The sequence below is a fragment of the Symphalangus syndactylus genome, chromosome 15 (genome assembly GCF_028878055.3).
Source record: "Symphalangus syndactylus isolate Jambi chromosome 15, NHGRI_mSymSyn1-v2.1_pri, whole genome shotgun sequence".
NCBI classification, from domain to species: Eukaryota; Metazoa; Chordata; class Mammalia; order Primates; family Hylobatidae; genus Symphalangus; species Symphalangus syndactylus.
This window is the reverse complement of record NC_072437.2, coordinates 74677354-74696891: the sequence shown is the minus strand read 5'-3', so window position 1 is coordinate 74696891 and position 19538 is coordinate 74677354. Positions and strand designations below refer to the sequence as shown.

The window sequence follows — 19538 nt, the reverse complement described above, 5'->3', positions numbered from 1 at the left end:
CTAATAAATCTGAAATTACAAATGTGAACCAAAGCAGGGAATAAATACTTGACCAAAAATATGTAAGTAAGTGGGTGCTGAGGAATCACAATTTTTAAATATCTCACGTTTTTCATATGAAAGTTCTATCTCAAAGTTCTTCAAAATGATGCCTGATGTTCCTGCATACTGTGTTCCAAACTTACATAAATACAAGATGGAAACTGTGAAGTATGTGCCTTCAAAAAAGAAGAAAAACACTGACATTTTATCTATATATATTTAATAGATTTATGAAGAACATATATAAACATATATAAATACAGATACATCATCAAGGAAGACTTAGGACATATGAACATGTGGCAGGGTTGGAAAGAACATAATTCTTTCCCAGAAGGGGAAGGGGGAACTATACTTAATCAGATCCAGCTACAACGTCATTGGAAGTCATTTCTCGCCAAAAAGTATCTCCACAGCAAATTCTGGTGGATACATTCTCCATGCTTCTTGTTTATGTGGATTATCCAATTCATTTCTTGGTAGATAAAGCCTAAGAATAGAAAAAAAATTATTACATTTTATATTGGGGCTCACTGAAAAGCCACACAGTTGGGTACCCACGTTAGAGCTGGAAGAAACAAAAAAAGAACCTCACCATGAACAGAACCCCAGCTCCTTTTTTGTGTCTCGGTTGGCTCCTTCCACCTTTTTAGTGAGACTTAAAAATACCTTAATCTTCAGCAACACATCAGTGACACATGCTGACTCTCTTAGCATTGCTTTATATGAAATCAATGACATCCAAGTTTAACAAAATATCTAAATTTCTCTATGTGACAGATATCGGGATAGACATGAATGAAAACCCAGTAATAAAATACTGTATCTCTTTTAATTTATGTGCGAGGTTGCAATTTTTTGAATTTTTACAATTAGACCTTGGAAATGACCTTGAGCAGTAGGATATAACTCCCACATGCTGAGCGTTCCAATAATGGAACACTAGGCATAAATTGGTCAACCCATTTATCCCTAGTGTTCTAAATGATAGAAGTTAGCATTTTTGGCTAGACAACAATCTCATAACTAACAAAAACAGCTTTACCAAGTAGTATGTAAATTTAAATGTTACAGAAATGTTTAGAAATTTATATAAAAGTAAGAATAAAAGTGATCTAGCTTATCACTTCTCCAAAACGAACACAGTGTTTTAAAGGGAAAAAAACGGTATCCCTTAGTAAGAACGACTTTTGAGGAGCAGCATCAAATGAAGCTCCACCCAGGTCTCACTTTTTGAGGGACTTTGCTCATGTTAGAAGAAAAAGCTTATTGTTTGTATGCATCCAAAAAAAAAAAAAAACTTGTAAAAAATTTCCATCAAATCCAAAGTTGACTCTATCAAAATCCATTAAATGTTTTGCATTGCAAGTGTGTAGACCAGAGGTTTAATTTACCTTTGCCTTGCTGGACTTAAGGAGTTATTCGATCCAGTTCACATTTGAAGAAAAGATTAGGACTGGATGTAACAATAACTATCAATTCATGCCACATATAATCATAGCCACTTCTTCAACTCTGACCTAAATCATTTAAAAAACATTTTGTCCTTTTGTATTGAAGAGTATGGTTGATACAAAAAAAGTCTCAAATTTTCCACCATCACAAAACAAATGCTACTTACAGTGGAGAACTTCTAGACTGAGAAATGAGTTTCCAAATATGGCAGAAAGTTTTTTTGGAACAATAATCTCCAAACCCAATTAATAATTTTTCAGAAAGTTTTCCCAATTCAGTTATTAGAAAGCCACATTTGAATGGCTATTTAAATAGACCATTACTTAATGATATTTTTTAGCTGTATTCCTTAATACTGTGTCTTGTAACTTCTCCTAGATATAAGTGTGTCAGTCAGCTTTTCAGCTAGCTGAAGCCTCCCTAGGTCCTGCCTTACTTTAGCACAAAAGTTGGTGGTGGTTCGTCATTGGTAAATCAGCACCTACTGACAGGGACCTGACATATTGAAGGTGCTGAGCAGCCTCATATTGAACTTCTCTGGGAGGAATTTACTACCACACTTAAGATCTGATGATAATACTTTTGAACTCATAACACAGTCCTATGGCATGGACCCTGAGGATACTGCAACAGGGGGTCTCAAGAACAAATGTATTTTTAAAATAACCAAAGTAAGAGGAGTAAGGCAAGGAACAATGTTGGCTCAAGGATTTTTTGCTTTCTATGAATTAAGTTTATGACAACCAGCAAAAGACTTGCCATCACGCCTCATATCTAGACATTGAAGATTAGGCTGTTTCTATGGGTTTATATTATATTCATACCTGTTATTTTGAATAAAAGATGTGTTGAACCAGAAGAAAAATGAACAATTGTCATAGCATTTAGGAAGATTCTAAAAAGAAAAAAAAATTTCAAGGTAAAACTGATACCAAGAAATAATCATTCCGAAGAAATTAAAGTTCCTCCCTTTACTCCTTTTTATATTTATCAAACAATTATAACCATTAAATAGGTAGCACTCTGCAATCTATAACAATATACTCAAGACAAAAAGGAGGAGGCTTTAAGAAAATGCTATTGCATTCTCTTGCTGTTTCTATCAAAATTTTCAAGGAATAGTATTTTTCCCACGATAGGTATTTAATTTAAATGCTGCTATTTGAATCTGGTTTAGATAGTGCCAAACAGACTCTACTAAGGACCTATGCCTACATATACCCAACTACATTGTAGTGAATTCTTATAATTTTTTTGTTGCCTCAGCATCCCTTTTAAATATAAATTGGACTTTCTGATATCAGAAGCGGGGTTCAGTCACCCTCTGCAGTTTCCAGTTCACCTCCTCCCAGTTTCTCCACGTGACTGATGCTGATATCTGCCTTATACAACCTTCTCTTGGTGACCACTTCATTATGGGACAGCTAGATATAACCTACTTGACTCACCCCACAGACCCCCATACTCTGCAGGGACCATGTGGATGTATCAGTGACCACCTCTCAGTCACAGCAGAGACTCATGGCTGCTTGCGTTAAACCAAATTAGACCTCCCCGCAGGACACCTGCTCAGGTAGCACCTTACATCCCAATAAAGGCTTCCACTCTCAGGTCCCTCCCTCTCGCTACTGCTCCCACCCATCAGTCGCGCACAGGTCTCTTGGATGGCTCCCCCTTCCAGGTGGCCCTGCAAAGTGTGCTGCCCTCTTCTCTCTGGAATTAATAAAAAACTGCTTTGGTTATTTCATGTGTTGTATTATGCTGCCTTCTCTGTTTTACCCAACTGAGTCACCCAAACCTAACTCTCTTTCCAGTCAGTGCTCCCAGCTACTCAGGAGGCTGAGGTGGGAGGACTGCTTGAGCCCAGGAGGTTGAAGCTACAGTTAGCTATGATCATGCCACTGCACTCCAGTCTGGGTGACAGAGTGAGACCCTGTCTCAACTTCTTAATTTTTTAAAAAAGATGCAAAACAAAATGTAATCACTGCTATGCAGTAAAATGTACCTTTGGGTTTTTTCTTTTTTTTTTAGCATCTTGGCTTTTACTTTTTTTGTGTTTATTTTGTATTTTTTGTATTTGAGAATACATGTAAATTTAGAAAAATTTAGAAAATTTACAATTTAGAAAAAAACAAATGAACAAAAATTATTTAAATTACATATGCTCTTTTAAAAAAATCTGTTATAGATCTGATTTATTGTTTTCCTCCCCCTCCCCCTCCCTTGTTGGGAATTGTAGTAAAGCAAATCTTAAATAAAATCATTAGGCCAGACGAGAACAATGGCAGAGGCTATTTTGTGATTACTCACCGAAGAGAAAAATTGCACTTTCACATCATCATACAGAGGTGGACTGTCGAATACATCAATGAATACTTTGTCTGTTTCAATGTTACGCATTATCTATGAATGAACACACGGAATTGAGAACTATAAACCTAGATAATGATAACAATGAAGTTCCTTTTCACTTATCGTGACTTCCTGTATTTATCAAGTACTTTTGGTCTCACAGCCCAATCATTACATGCATAAATAATTATTAATAATCTTTTCTAGTTGCAATACTGTTGTTTATGTGTGTGCGTGCGTGTGTGTGTGTGTGTGTTTCATCTGTGTTTTGTGAGACAGACTCTCACTGTCACCCAGGCTGAAGTGTAGTGGCGTGATCTCGGCTCAGTGCAACCTCTGCCTCCCAGGTTCAAGTGATTCTTATGCCTCAGCCTCCCGAGTAGCTGGGACTATAGGCACATGCCATCACACTCAGCTAATTTTTGTATTTTTAGTAGAGATGGGGTTTCACTGTATTAGCCAGGCTGGTCTCAAACTCCTGGCTTCAAGTGATCTGCACGCCTGGGCCTCCCAAAATGCTGGATTACACGCATGAGCCACTGCACCCGGCCTGTTGTTTATGTCTTTTAAAGGCCAACATGTTTGAGGGTTATCATGAACCACTGTTTTTTGTTTGTTTGTTTGTTTGTTTGTTTTGAGACAGAGTCTCACTCTGTCACCAGGCTGGAGTGCAGCGGCATGATCTCGGCTCACTGCAACTTCTGCCTCCCAGGTTCAACTGATTCTCCAGCCTCAGCCTCCCAAGTAGCTGGGACTACAGGCACATGCCACCATGCCCAGCTAATTTTTGTATTTTTAGTAGAGACCATGTTGGCCAGGATGGTCTCAATCTCTTGACCTCGTGATCCACCCACCCTGGCCTCCCAAAGTGCTGGGATTACAGGCGTGAGCCACCGTGCCCGGCCATGAGGCACTTTTCAAAAGTGCCACACTTTTCAAAAGTATTGAATTTTCTGTTAGACTTTAATCAGTTAAATATTATTATTTAATATGTGTCATTTGATTTTCATGTGTTAGGACCTTTTTTTGAGAATACATTAAGAAGCTCAATTTTAAAGCTAGCATTGACATTCAAAAAGCAATGCATAACTTATCATTGTTTTTTATTTTCTAAATAAAAAAACAAGAACGGGGGTCTGTAACACTTGGGGGTTGGGCCTGCATGTCCCTCCCAAGGGAGGGGGAGAGTGGGGTCCCCCTGCTCATCATGTTTTATCAGAACTCTTGTGTTTGTCAATGGGATCTTTGAACTTGACCAGTGCAGGCTGCTGGATGGAGTGACCAAAGATAGCTCAAGTTTTGGAATGAATGACTTTGAAACTGTACTAGTTCTTTGACTCAATCTCATAGAAATAATGGCACCCACAAGAAGAAAGGTCCATGCTAGGCCCTGTGAAAAACACAAAAGGAGGTGGTGACTCAGTTGGCCCCTTCAGGGAGCTGTACACTTAAGAAACAACAGTAGAATGGTACATAACTCAATCTGTATGATAAAGACTGGGCGTGCTGTTATGCACTACTGGGAGCTAGTTAACAGAAGGTGCAGAATGCAAAAGTTTCATTAAGGAGGTAGAAACTGAATTGGGCATGAAGCAGTTTAGATAAAGGAAGAAGAGCTCTGAAAATAGAATCTAGTACAAATGGAGGGAAAAAGACCAGCAATAACACAAAGTAGAAATTAGAAAAAGGGGCCAGGCGCGGTGGCTTGAGCCTGTAATCCTAGCACTTTGGGAGGCTGACGTGGGCAGATCACCTGCAGTCAGGAGTTTCAGACCAGCCTGACCAACACGGAGAAACCCCATCTCTACTAATAATACAAAATTAGCCAGGTGTGGTAGCGCATGCCTGTAATCCCAGCTACTTGGGAGGCTGAGGCAGGAGAATCGCTTGAACCCAGGAGGCAGAGTTGTGGTGAGCTGAGATTGCGCCAGGCACTCCAGCCTGGGCAACAAGAGCAAAACTCTGTCTCAGAAAAAAAAAAAATGGAAAAACAACAATGTCGGGCAGTGTGGCTCATGTTTATAATCCTAGCATGTTGCAAGGCTGAGGTAGACAGGCTGCTTGAGCCCAGGAGTCTGAGACCAGCCTGGGCAACATAGCAAGTCCCAGCCTCTACAAAAAATTTAAAAAATTGGGTGATTGCTTGAGCTCAGGAGATTGAGCCATGATCATGCCACTGCACTACAGCCTGGGTGACAGAATGAGACCCTGGCTCAAGAGAAAAAAAAAAGAAAGGAAGAAAGGAAGGAAAGAAAGAAATAACCAACTAACTAACTAACTAAATTAGAGTTGTGTTCCAAGAGCCGAAAGGGATGACCCGGTTTATTTGGAATGAAGTCTGCTGGTCAAGCTACTGATGGAAAAAAGCTCAGGTATTACATTAGGGCTATTACATCTTAAGAGCTCAAGAGCCAAGGAAGTAAGAGAGAAGTTGTTGAAAAATATGGTGGAGCATTTCCTATGTGACAAAGAGGCCTGATAATTATCACATATGACACTTATTTAGTGATTTATAGTTTACGAAGAAACTTTATATATATTATCTAATTTAATTCTCATTACGCTTGGATGTGATATTTTATTTTACAGATAAGGATGTTGAGCCAAAGGTGTTAACTGGCTCTGACCACGGGCACACGGAGTGTCTTCTGCTCTACCTACAATTTTTCACAATGAGAGCAATATTTCAGGATTCTATACATTGCATTATATAAGGAGAAAGAAAGGGTAAGGAGACCGCTGCAGAAATCTAGTCATGAGCAAAGCAGATTCTGGACAATTAGTGGCAGTGAGAACAGAAAGGAAGGAGAACATAGAAAACTGTCAAAGGCATAATCAACAGAGATTGATGACTAACTGGATTTAGGGGGCTGAGGCAAAGAGAATCAAAGCCCAAGGCGTGGGTGGAAGAATGCTGGTGCCATTTGCAGAAGCAGAGAGAAAGCTCCTTGATAGACTGGCTAATGCCTTTGAGTTGGAGAGGAAATTGTTCATGTCGTAGCTCCTGCATCTACCACTCAGTGGGTGCTCATAAATAGCTGCTCAGCAAATGAGCAAATCATAGTTGAAGTAAGGGGAATGGGTCATTCTTTAACTAAGAATAAAGCATTTGCTAAGAACAGAAAGCCAAGGGTCAGGCCTGGGTGAATGCCCTCAGTCGGGAGAGGCCAAAAAATCGGGGGTCGGCGGGGAGGGGGTGGTGGGGAATAGGGTTAGTAATAGGAGAATTTGAGACAAAGGCCTGGGTAGGAATTCTAAAAGTTTATGGTTATTAGACCATGAAGGATGCTTTCTTACTGTTTCAGAAAATGTACATAGTTTTAGGCATTTCTTCATTGTAGCAAAACACTGACTACCAGGTCCCTTTTGCTTTGGATAAAGAGGTTCCTCCCCAGTTCATCCACTCTTGCATTGTTTCTCACAGGGTCATCCCACAGAACCTCTGACTTAGAATCACTTGGGACATTGCTAAGTCTATAGATTCCTGGGCCCCATTCCAGATTTCCCGAATCATACTTTGGGGGTACAACCTAGGAATGTAAATCTTTACAAGCTCCTCAGTGGTTTTCATGCACACTAAACTTTTAGAATCAGTGCTATATAATAAAAGATCAAATGACTGAGAAGAAGAGAATATGGCTAAAACTGACCAGCTATGTAAATTAAAATCCTTAATACATTCCTGGGAACACGCTCAGCATTTGTGGAAGTGTGAAAGGCAAAGCAACACTGACCAGAAATAAATCCTGGAAAGCACCCTGAAAAAACTGTTTTGAACAAACAGGTTAATTTATCTCTGGTTTGCATCCAAACCCAGTGACACCAAGTTGGATGGTAACCATAAAGCGTTATGGAATCTCTTTATGGTGAGTGATAGTTTAGGGAGGTGAACATTGCTGGTTTGACATTCAGCCTTAAAACAAACATCAGATTTTTTCAATTCACATGTTTTCTCTTACCCAACAATATCTTGATGAAGTACTGGAAAAGACAACCTTTTTCTCCATTACTATTTGGACTTTTACATCACATATATCACCTGTTCCAACAAAATGAAATTAAAAAGTTAGGTTGGTTAGCGTGAAGATCAATATGTCTCACCAATTAACATCATGGATTAAAAAGAGAAAAAATTATCCAAGCTAACAATGTATCAGTAGTTCCTTATTTGGTCTTGCATGGATTTTGTCTTTGAAAGACAAGGCTTCAAGCCCAGTTCTGTCTCCTAAAGCAGATTTTATAAGACTAGAGAAGAGAAAAAAAAATACATATAGTTCAGCTTCAAAGACTTAGAATCCCATCACTTTATCTTTCCAGAAAAAATATTTAGGGAAGCTAGGCCGGGCATGGTGGCTCACACCTGTAATCCTAGCACTTTGGGAGGGTGAGGTGGGTGGATTACTTGAGGTCAGGAGTTCTAAACCAGCATGGCCAAGATGGTGAAACCCCATCTCTACTAAAAATACAAAAATTAGCCAGGCGTGATGGCACATGCCTGTAATCCTAGCTACTCAGGAGGCTGAGACGGGAGAATTGCTTGAACCCAGGAGGCAGAGGCTGCAGTGAGCCGAGATCACACCACTGCACTCCAACCTGGGCGACAGAACAAGACTCTGTCTCCAAAAAAAAAAAAGAAAAAAAAAAAGAAAATTCAGGGAAGGTGACTTGCAACCTTTCTTGCTAACATGTTGCTTTCTTCAGACTTCTAATCATAATGATTCTTAATAATAAATACTGTAGTTTAACTACTTGGGCCCTACTTTAAGGCCAGTTCCTGATGCAATCTCTATAAAAATATAGGATAGCTATATCCAAAAATTCCCGTGGTGTTCAGTATATATTTACAGACAAAGGCTTTTTTGTTCCTTTTTTCCAATTCAAATGACTCACTCCCCTTAGCGTTTCCTCAAAGACTTGGTTTCTCAGCCAACTAACTTTTTTATTGCTTTCCTCTCAACTGTACATTAATTTCAATTTAAATATGCACAAAACTAAAGGTAGAGAATTAAAACAAATATTTTAATAAACGAGTGTATTAATTATCGTTGATTGCTCATCTCATATGCTGTTCGTTTTCCTTTCATTTAATTTTGTTTTCACTAACACCATGATATTCATTTGTCATTAGAAATCACAGTTTCTTGCCTCAGTTCCCTCTTTCCCATTCCAGGTGCAGAACTTCTTTCTATTGATGTCTACCAGAAATCAGTGAAATGTAGAACTAAACTCAGAAGGCTAAAAATAGTAGGCTGTCTGTGTGGACACCAGCATCCTGGCCCCAGGGCACCTGTAACACCCAGCACTGGCACCACCTCAGGTCCACAAGCTGGCTGCTAGAAGAGGTTTGCTTTAGGGGTTCTGAAGCATCGCCTCCCTGCTACCTCTCTGGCAGTGGGAGTGGTGAGGCCCCATCCCTTCCACACAGACACATCCTGCTTTCCCGCCTCCCCTGAGTGTAAGCTGGGAGTGAGAGGGTTACAGATGGAGGAGAGAGGGGAAAGGGGAGCCCAGGGTGAGGAGAAAAAAATATGCCTCTAAAAGAAGGTGAGAAAATGATACAATACGGAGACACCTCCACCAAGGCGAACTCTGAACTAGCGATGGTTCTGAGGAATAAGCAGGCTTGAGGGCACATGTGTCCTCCTCCTCCCTCATCAGAGGCTCCCTCTGCCTGGAAAAGTCCACGCTGGGTTGAGACCAGAGGAGCAATGAGAACAGGAGAGATGGGAAGGGGATGAAGTCCCCCAAATTGGTGATGGAAAAGAAAAAGTGAAGAACATCTAAGGGCTGGCAATCAATGGGCAATTGCAGGAGGAGGGGCATACGTAAGGAGCAGTTCCTGTGTGTGGATATGTAAAAAGACAGGGATGAGTTAGGCTCATCTGTATATACAACTATGAGCAAAACCCTCCCAGAGTGGGGACATTGGCCCTCCTGCCCAGTTCTTCAATTATACATAAAGCACTTACCACAAAAAGAATAAATAATGAATCTTTTTACAAAGAGTATCCGTCTTGGAGGGAGATTCCAGTTGTAGAGATGTTTCACTTGTGCAAAATATCCAACATATCTATTCTGAAAAGCAACAGAAATCTTCCTTTAAGTGGAGATGAAACGTCTAAAGTCAGCATTCCTTTTTTTTTTTTTTTTTTTTTGCATAAAGCTTGTTAATGGAGGTAAGTAATTAAGAAAACATTTACTGGATGCCATTATATAACTAGACATTTTTAGGGATGCTGCCCCACAACTATCTACCTTGAGGGAAAAATACTGAATTCAGTGCAGTGGGGAAGTAACAAGGATGGAGCCAGGCCCTGTTAATAGGCTGCTTATGGTTGAGAGGGCAACTAATCAGAAGCACAACAAAACAGTTACAGCATCATCAGTGTCCAGATAGAAGCTTAGTTGTGACTGAGTTAGAGGAAGGCTTGTGGTTTGGTGAAGAGCAGCTTCCTGGGCATGAGAGAATGGTGTAAGTGAAAACTCCAGAGGAATACCTCCAAACCTCAGTAGCAGCTTTCCTGTCATTCTTCTCTTGTTCCTGACAGCTAGAATTTCTTCACTTTGCATTTCCTCAGTTCTGTTTTCTCAAGGAAGCCCTGGAATTCTCTTAGCCTTGTCCTTTCCCTGGGGCAAACTGTTCACAATGGCTCTCCCCTGAATCTTTCTTCAAGGTATTGAAGAGCTCTGGTACTGAATCAACTGGTTCAGAATTCAAAAGTTGGCCATCATGATGGCTCCTGCCTGTAATCCCAGCACTTCGAGAGGCTGAGGTGGGCAAATCACCAGGCATCAGGAGTTTGAGACCAGCCTCGCCAACAGGGTGAAACCCTGCCTCTACTAAAATTACAAAAATAGGCCATGCATGGTGATGGGGACCTATAATCCCAGCCACTCGGGAGGCTGAGGCAGGAGAATCGCTTGAACCCAAGAGGTCGAGGTTGCAGTGAGCTGAGATTGCACCACTGCACTCTAGTCTGGGCGACAGAGCGAGACTGTGTCTCAAAAATTAAAAACAAAACAAAACTCAGAAGTTCACAGACTGTTCTTACCCATTGGGAAATGTTCATTAAAGTAACTAACTGTCATACTTCCCTTTAGAAAGGGCCAGTCATGAGACAGGCTCATGAAAGTTCTTAACTGAGGAGTAGATGTAGTCAGTAGAATGGCCCACAACGCAGGGTCAGAATGTGATGGTGTCTGAGAATCGCCACCAGACACAGAGGGCACTCTGTCCTGAGGTCTTGCCAACACAACTCTCAAACGTGCAGCTGAGTCCCTGTGTTGCTTTTTCGGGGAATCAGAAGAGATTCAGCTGCAGCCTTTGGTGTGCTAGTTCTGGACTAAAGTTAGGGAAACTGTGCACAACCGCAGAAGAAATGGGGATGGGGAGATTTGTGGGGAGAGTTGTTGAAGGAGCTCCATCTAGCATCCCCTTAGCTTCTGCCACTAGATTCTCCACCTTTTCCTAAGGGCTGTAAACCACCAGGGCCCTCAAGCTGTTTGTGCTCCCACGCTTCCTTCTTCTACAACTTATAACAACATGGACTTGTAGTAGAAATTAATACAACCAACACATAGAAGGCACTCACTACAAACAAAAAGATATGAGAAAAGGGTGGAAAGATGGGTAAGCCATGGGCTTTGCCTTTAAAGGGGATACAGAAGTCACCACTTCAAATAACTAGAGAATGATGCAAAGTGACATAGTCCCTAAAAGAAACACAAAGGGCTCTAAGAATTGAAAAAGCAAGAGACTACTTCAGGCTGAGAAGGGAAAGGGACTCTAGGAAAAGGGGCACGAGCAATGGCATGAGGGTATCAAGTGTCCACAGGCTGGGAAAGAGCACACAGTCTAAATGTGTTGGAGTATGGCATGTGTGCATGCACATAGCGGAAGAGAAGGTTGGAAAAGTCAAAGTGTGGCTCTTGAGTGCCAGGTTGAAACGTTTAGTTTATTGCCATTGGCAGTGGGGACATAGTATGGATTTTGAGCATGGGAATGGCATGATTAGGGCTGCACTTCAGTAAATTCACCTATCACTTTTCGCTTAGGGTCTATGACTATTTTCGTTTTGTTTTGTTTTGTTTTGGGCTTGGGTGTGGGAGAAAAGTATCAGTGGATAAGGCTGAGTTCTTCTGGCCCAAACTAAACGTTTAGGGCCAGTAGTTAGAGTGTTCTTCTAACGGGGCCAAGAGTACTTACTCAGCTCCCACCACTTAAAGAAAAACTCATTTACAGCCTCATCTGAATCCATTTAGGAATTCCCAACCCGCTCTCACTTCAGTTTCAGGGGCAATATAGAAAAGGCAATATAAATGAGAAAACGTGCACAGCAAGGGCTTCAGAGACTGACATCTAGATTTCAGTCCTTGGTTCAAAAGTTACTTTCTCTGAACCTCAATTTTCTAATTTGTAAGATGAGAATCATAGTAGTGCCTACTCATAGAGTTACTGAGAATATTAAATAAAATAGTGAATATAGAACTCTTAGAATAGTTCAGCAACGTCTAGAATGTTGTAAATGCTATAGGATAAACATCCTGGTTTCTGCAATAAACAAATTACAAGTAATAAAAAATGGTGAGAAATCTATGAACTTAGATTCTTAAAAGAGACTTAGGAGACACAGCAACCAAATGAAATGTGTGGACTTTGTTTGAATTCTGATTAAACAAACTAAATTTTCAAAGATTTTAAGACAATTTTGGAAACAAACATGGACTACAAATTTGATATTAAGGATTTTTAAGGTATAATATTTTCAGATATGATAAAAAGTGTTAAGGTTTTCTGTTGTTGTTTTAAGAGTACTTAGATGTCATACTAAAATGCTGTGAGATAAAATGATCTGACGACTGAAATTTCCTTTAAAATAACTCAGATTTAGGGAAAGCAAGAGTGGAGAGTGGGGTTGGGGGTTGTGAGTGGAGTGGGAAAAGAATGGATGAAACGTGGCTGGCTACAGCCTGAAATGACTGTTGCAGCAATGTGATGACTATATGAGGATATATTGTATGATTCTCTGGACTTTTGTATATGATTAAAATTTTCCATAACAAAATGTTTCTAAAAGAAAAAACAGAGTAACAGTGTATATTTCATATAGGTATTATGGGTATTAAATGAGATATGTAAAAGTGCAATACTGTCTGGTATACAGAAGGGGTTTTGAAAAGTTTATTTTCCCTTTTATTTTCTCTTTTAAAATACACCTCCCCCACAACACACAGAAAAGACACACACACACACACACACCAGGAGTCATCCAAAAACAGTCTTTGTGATGTTCTGCAAGGGTTGAATTTCCCTAGTAAGGGTTTGTGAAACACTTGGATCTTTTTTACATTGAAATCAAAGGCTGGTGATTTTAGACACACTTCAGGGTCCTGGAGCCTTGGGTACTGGACCTTCCTACTTCGGGAAAATAATCAACTCCTGAGCTCCGTAAACAATAACCAGTACAGAATAGAAAGCAGGATTCTCTGAGGAGAAGCCAGAGTCCCCAGCATGTGGGGAGCACCTGAAGCATGACCCTCAGACTCAGGGAGGGACCAAGGCCTGTTGCAGGGCACCCAACTGCTGCTGCCTGATCACCAAAGGAGAAGAGTCTAAAATGAAACCAAGTAACAGGTGGCAATCTTAACCCGCTCCCCTAAAAAAACTCCCATTTTTAAAAAGAAAACTTACCTGAGAAGGAGTTTCTACTCCCTGAAATTTACTGCTGTGGGTTTTATCTGTTCGCCTTTCTCCAAAATAATACAGGCTTTCCTACAAAAAAAGAGTACAATCCAACCATGGTTCATCTGCACTCTTTCCTTTCCTCTATTAGGTACTCTTAGTGTTTCTACACCCACCTTCTTTCCTAAAGTCAGTGATTTTGTTTGTTTGTCTGTTTGTTTTTTGGTAGAGTCTTGCTCTGCAACCCAGACTGGAGTACAGTGGCAGGATCTAAGCTCACTGCAACCTCTGCCTCCTGGGTTCAAGTGATTCTCCTGCCCCAGCCTTCTGAGTAGCTGGAACTACAGGTGTGTACCATCACGCCCAGCTAATTTTTTGTATTTTCGGTAGAGATAGGGGTTTCACCATGTTGGCCAGGCTGCTCTCAAACTCCTGACCTCAAGAGATCCACCTGCCTCAGCCTCCCAAAGTGCTGGGATTACAGGCGTGAGCCACCCGTGCCTGGCCGCAGTAATCTTTGGGCAGAGGCTACGGAAAATAACAAAATTAGGACTTCTCTCATTCAAGGATTCATACATTCATAAAATTTTAGAGCTGGAAAAACCTTAGAAAGCATCTGGTCCAACCCTTCTTTCCATATTACAAATGACAACACTGAGACCAAAAGAAAACCAAGCAATCTGCCATGGAAATGCTGCAGCCAGTTAGAAGCAGCACAGGCCTGGCATACAGGTCCCTGGGTCTCAGTCTAGGTCTCTGGATCAATGGCTGTCAATGACTTTCAAACCTTTTGTTTTTTAAGCTGCAATCCACATTAATAAACCTAGGACACACACACACACACACACACACACACCCAATATTTAAACCTTTTGATATTTTCTATTCTGCTCTATTCCATTTTATTTTTAAAAGATGTCAGTTACAACCCAGTAACTTTATTTTACAACTCACTGATAAATCATGATCCATAGCTTGAAAAACACTATCCTAGAACATCCATTTTCAAAATCTGTGTATCTCAAATTAGAGAAACCAAAGGTAGTGGAATTGGAGTGCTGGGCACTGTGCATAACCACCACCTCTTCCCTAGACTGTAGGCCAAACAACTCAAGCAGAGCTGCTGGAAACGGTAGCATCTCCGCAAGAAAATGGCAGAAAGAAAAATGAATGAGAACTCTGCTTTAAGTAGAAACAGCCCACCTTGTCTTATCAGAAATTTCTAGAGGTCACAGACTCCACATGTATTGACTAAGCAAAGATATTTACATTCAGGAGAGGCTTTGTTTTGAGTTGTGAAATGCTGCTTTTTATCTACCTAAGAGTTGGGAGGTTGGGCAAGGCTCTGGAGAATTTATCTAATTAAGCTTGATACTATTCTCACGAGGAAGGAAGAAGTCATGGGACTGGCAGGAGTAACAGCAGGGCCAGGTGAAGTGAGGGAAGCATCTTGATCACTGAATTTTTTTTATCTGTGTAACATGGCTTTCCTCCCCTCACCTTAATCCTGCCCCATCAGATCTTGTCTTTATTTAAAATGTTGATATTGTATACATCATAGATTTTTTGCATTTATTTTTATTAAAATATTGCATTAAAATTATTTATTTTAATTATTACACTTTTTAGCATTCCCTTAAATTTTGCACCTCATTGACCTCACTCTAGTCCTGGCCCAAAGAGATTCTGAAGTCAGCTGCTAACTAGTGCACGTTAAACAAGAAAGTATCAAAAACAGACTTACTAAAGACTGCTTCTCTAATTACAATTTTACTAAGCACCATGACTAAACTAATCATCTTAACGTCCTACCAGTGATGTTTCAGAACTAGCAAACTCAATCATCATAAGACAAAGTTTGTAGAACATCTTTCATACCTCTGCAGTTAAAAATATTTCAGAGGCAATAAGGAAAGCACAAACCATAGTGCCGGTTCTTCCTAGAAAAGAAAAGAAGTTAGTTCAAGAAACATACATGGTATACAAATACACTCAGAAATATTCAAGGAGTGCATTTTAAGTTGATTTTCTTTCTTTTTTTTTGAGACAGGGTCTTGCTGTGTCACGCAGGCTGGAGTGCAGTGGCACAATCTTGGCTCATTGCAACCTCCGCCTCACAGGTGAAAAATACGCAAATTACATTTACAGTAAAAATATCTCTCACCATCTCTCCACAAAAGGACACGATGAGGTTTTTACTAAATCTATAAGAAAGCAACAATTCATGTCTTTTATAATTTTTTTTGGATAATAGTAAAAAAGAAAAATTCCCAACTCATTTAGTACATTAATATAACTGATTCCAAAATTGCACATATACAGTAGAAGATATTTTTACACCAGTCTCACATATAAATGTAGATTTAAAAATACACATATATTTTCAAAGTGAATTCAGCAATGTAGAAACACCATGTATCAACACCAAGTGCCATTTCTCTTAAGGATGCAAGGATGTTTTTTCCAAGATGGCAGATTCCAGGCTTTTAGCATGCCTCAGTCATTTGGAAATAGCAAGCAAGTACATAAAGACCAACTCTGCGAGCTTTAATTCAAGAAAGAAAATGGCAATTCCCCGAAATTATGAAGGACATCCCAGATCCTGGGGAGGACAATGCAGGCAAGCAGCCCTCAGGAAGCATTCGGCTGATAAAAGTGAGTGAAGCCTCAGTCTGTGAGAGAGGCAGACAGCATCCCTCTGTCTCACCTTTCCACTGGAGATCCACGCAACCCGGGCAGAGGAAGAGATTGTTTCTCCCAAGCCTTGGAGCTCATTTGAGGAGAGACTTGGAGACTTGGTGGGGGAAAGACACAGGGAAACGCTGCCGGCATTTTCCCAAACCTGGACTGGGAGCAGGACAACACTGGGGGATCTTTCCTATCCGGCTCCACCCATCTTGTGCCCCCAATCCCCCTACCCCTAGGGCTGAGGGAGCTCAGATTAATGTGTACTCAGGAAATCAGCCCATTGCCTGCGGCAACAGAGAGCTCCTCCCAATAAACAAGGATCAAGTACATAGCCAGCAGCACTGGCAACAGCCAGCTCTTACCCATGGCGCCATCTACTGGCATGTAGGTCAAACCACACACCCAATATAAAACCTGCTGACAGAAGTGCATAGGTCTACAGAAGCAAAGCCAAAAGACCCTACCTAGCAGGCTCTACAGTCACACCCCCTAGGGAGGAGGGAAAGGGAAAGAAGAAAAAAATAACAATAATATTATAGGAAAGGAAAGAAAAAGAAAAAATCCTACCCAAACAAAAATAATTACACAAATTAGAAGTGCTAGCATCTCCAGATGAGAAGGACCCACGCAAGAATTCTGGCACCATGAGAAATCTGAATGTAGTGACACTACCAAAGGACCACACTAGCTCTCTGGCAATGCTTCCTACCAAAATGAAAACTCAGAGATGACAATAAACAATTCAAAGCTTGGGTTGCAAGGAAGCTCAGTGAGATTCAAGGTTGAAATCAACAGAAAGAAACTTCTACATCAGTCCAGGAAATGAAGGAAGAGATAAACATCTTAATAAGAAATCAGTCAGAACTTCTGGAATTAAAAAAACTCACTTAAGGAATTTCAAAATACAACTGAAAGCTTTATCAATAGACTGGACAAAGTAGAAAACATAATTTCAGAGCTTGAAGACTGGTCTTTTGAACTAATCCAGTCAGACAAAAATAAAGAAAAAAGATTTTTTAAAAGTGAAGAAAGTCAGAAATAGGAGATGTAAAGTGACCAAACCTATGAATTACTGGCATGCCCTAGAGAGAAAGAGAAAAAGAAAACAACCTGGAAAACATATTTGATGGAATAATTCAAGAAAATTTCTTGAATCTTGCTAGATAGACATCTAAGTACAATAAAGCCAGACAGCACCTGCAAGATACTGTAAAGAATGAATATTCCCAAGGCATATACTCACCAGACTGTCCAAGGTCACTGTCAAAGAAAAAGCCCTAAAGGCACTGGAGAAAAACACCAGATCACATACAAAGGTAGCCCCATCAGGATAACGGCCAAATCCAACAGCACATCAAAAAGTTCACGATCAAGTAAGCTTCATTTCAAGAATACAAGGTTCAGCATATGCAAACCAATAAATGTGATTTACCACACAAACAGAATTAAACAGAAACCACATGATCATCTCAATAGATGCAGAAAAAAAAGCTTTTGATAAAATTCAACATCTTTCTTGATTAAAAAAATACTCAAGAAACTAGGAATCAAAGGAACATACTTCAAAATAGAGCCATGGGCCAGGTGCAGTGGCTCACATCTGTAATCCCAGCACTTTGGGAGGCCAAGGCAGGCAGATCACTTGAGGTCAGGAGTTCAAGACCAGCCTGGCCAACATAGTGGAACTCCGTCTTTACTAAAAATACAAAAATTAGCCGGGCATGGTGGTGCACACCTGTAATCCCAGTGACTCAGAAGGCTGAGGCAGGAGAATCGCTTGAACCCAGGAGGCGGAGGTTGCAGTGACCGAGATTGCACCACTGCATTCCAGCCTGGGTGACAGAGCAAGACTCCATCTCAAAAAAAAAAAAAAAAAAAAAAACAGGCTGGGCACGGTGGCTCATGCCTGTAATCCCAGCACTTTGGGAGGCTGAGGTGGGTGGATCACCTGAGGTCAGGGATTCGAGAGCAGCCTGGCCAACTTGGTGAAACCCTATCTCTACTAAATACAAAAATTAGCTGGGCGTGGTCACAGGCGCTTGTAATCCCAGCTAATTGGGAGGCTGAGCCAGGAGAATCACTTGAACCTGGGAGGTGGAGGTTGCAGTGAGCCAAGACTGTGCCATTGCGCTCTAGCCTGGGCAACAAGAGTGAAACTCCATCTCAAAAAAAAAAAAAAAAAAAAGAAATCATTTCCTTTGCAGCATCATGGATGCTGCTGAAGTCATTATCCTGAGCAAATTAATGCAGGAACAAAAAACCAAATACCATATGTTCTCACTCATAAGTGAAAGCTAAACAATGGGTGCTCATGGACATCAAGGTGGCAGTAATGGACACTGGGGAGTTCTAGAGGGGGCACAGCAGAAAAGGGCACAGGTTGAAAAACTAACTACTGGGTCCTGTGCTCAGTACCTGGGTGATGCGATCAATCATACCCCAAACCTCAGCATCACACAATATTACCAATAAACCTGCATATGCACTTCCAAATCTGAAAGTTAATTTATACCGAAAATCTAAGTTCAAAAAGAAAAAAAAAAAGTCTTTTGCCCATTAAAAAACAAATAATAAAAAATACAAGAATCATCCTATATCAGAAATCTATGTTAATGCAATTGATCATATTCATTGATTAAAAAAGACACACCTTACAATTATCTCAATTAATGCAGGAAAAAGCATTCACTAAAATTCAGCCTGCGCCTGTGACTTTAAAAATTAACAACTAGGAAACTTCCTTAACTCAACAAAGAGAATCTACCAAAATACCTACCAGGAACATCATATTAATGACATAATATTGACAGCATTTTCTTTAAAGCCTGGAATTAAACAAAAATGCCCTCTCTTCACTGCTTCCATTTAACAGTATACTGCAGAGCCTAACCAGTGTAAAAAGTCAGTGTAGTTAAGTAAATCTTTAGAATAACTCCTTAATCTAATGAGAGAGTTTAGGAAGATTTCTAGATGCAGGCTCAACATAGACAAAAATTAATAGCTAAGTCAAGGATGCAGGTTGAAATCTTTACAGCAATTACTAAAAACATAGAAAGGGAGTGTATGACCTCCAAGGTAATGACAGAGGATGAGAAGGAAAGAATTATATTATTAAAATTCAATCGAACGAAAACAGAATGTCAGTAGGAAAATAGAAGAGTTAAATAGATGTACATAGAACGTTGTTCTCAACAATGCATAATACATGTTCTTTTCAAATGTACAGAAAACATTTGACAATATCGACCAAATTCTGGGCCATAAAGCAAGTCTAAACAAATTTCAAACAACTAAAAAAGAAAAAAATACATAGTATGTT

At 40.2% G+C, this 19538-nt stretch overlaps 1 protein-coding gene across 1 annotated transcript in view; it reads right to left on the bottom strand.

The window, feature by feature from the left end:
- Positions 1-245: 245 nt before the first annotated feature.
- Positions 246-19538, bottom strand: part of TPTE2 (transmembrane phosphoinositide 3-phosphatase and tensin homolog 2) — a 93839-nt gene continuing 74546 nt past the window's right edge. Inside the window, 8 exon segments of the mRNA XM_063619023.1 lie at positions 246-435; positions 438-532; positions 2322-2392; positions 3808-3900; positions 7809-7888; positions 9819-9924; positions 13541-13621; positions 15410-15471. Of these exon segments, the coding sequence (XP_063475093.1) occupies positions 398-435; positions 438-532; positions 2322-2392; positions 3808-3900; positions 7809-7888; positions 9819-9924; positions 13541-13621; positions 15410-15471 (626 nt within the window). The 3' untranslated portion in view covers positions 246-397.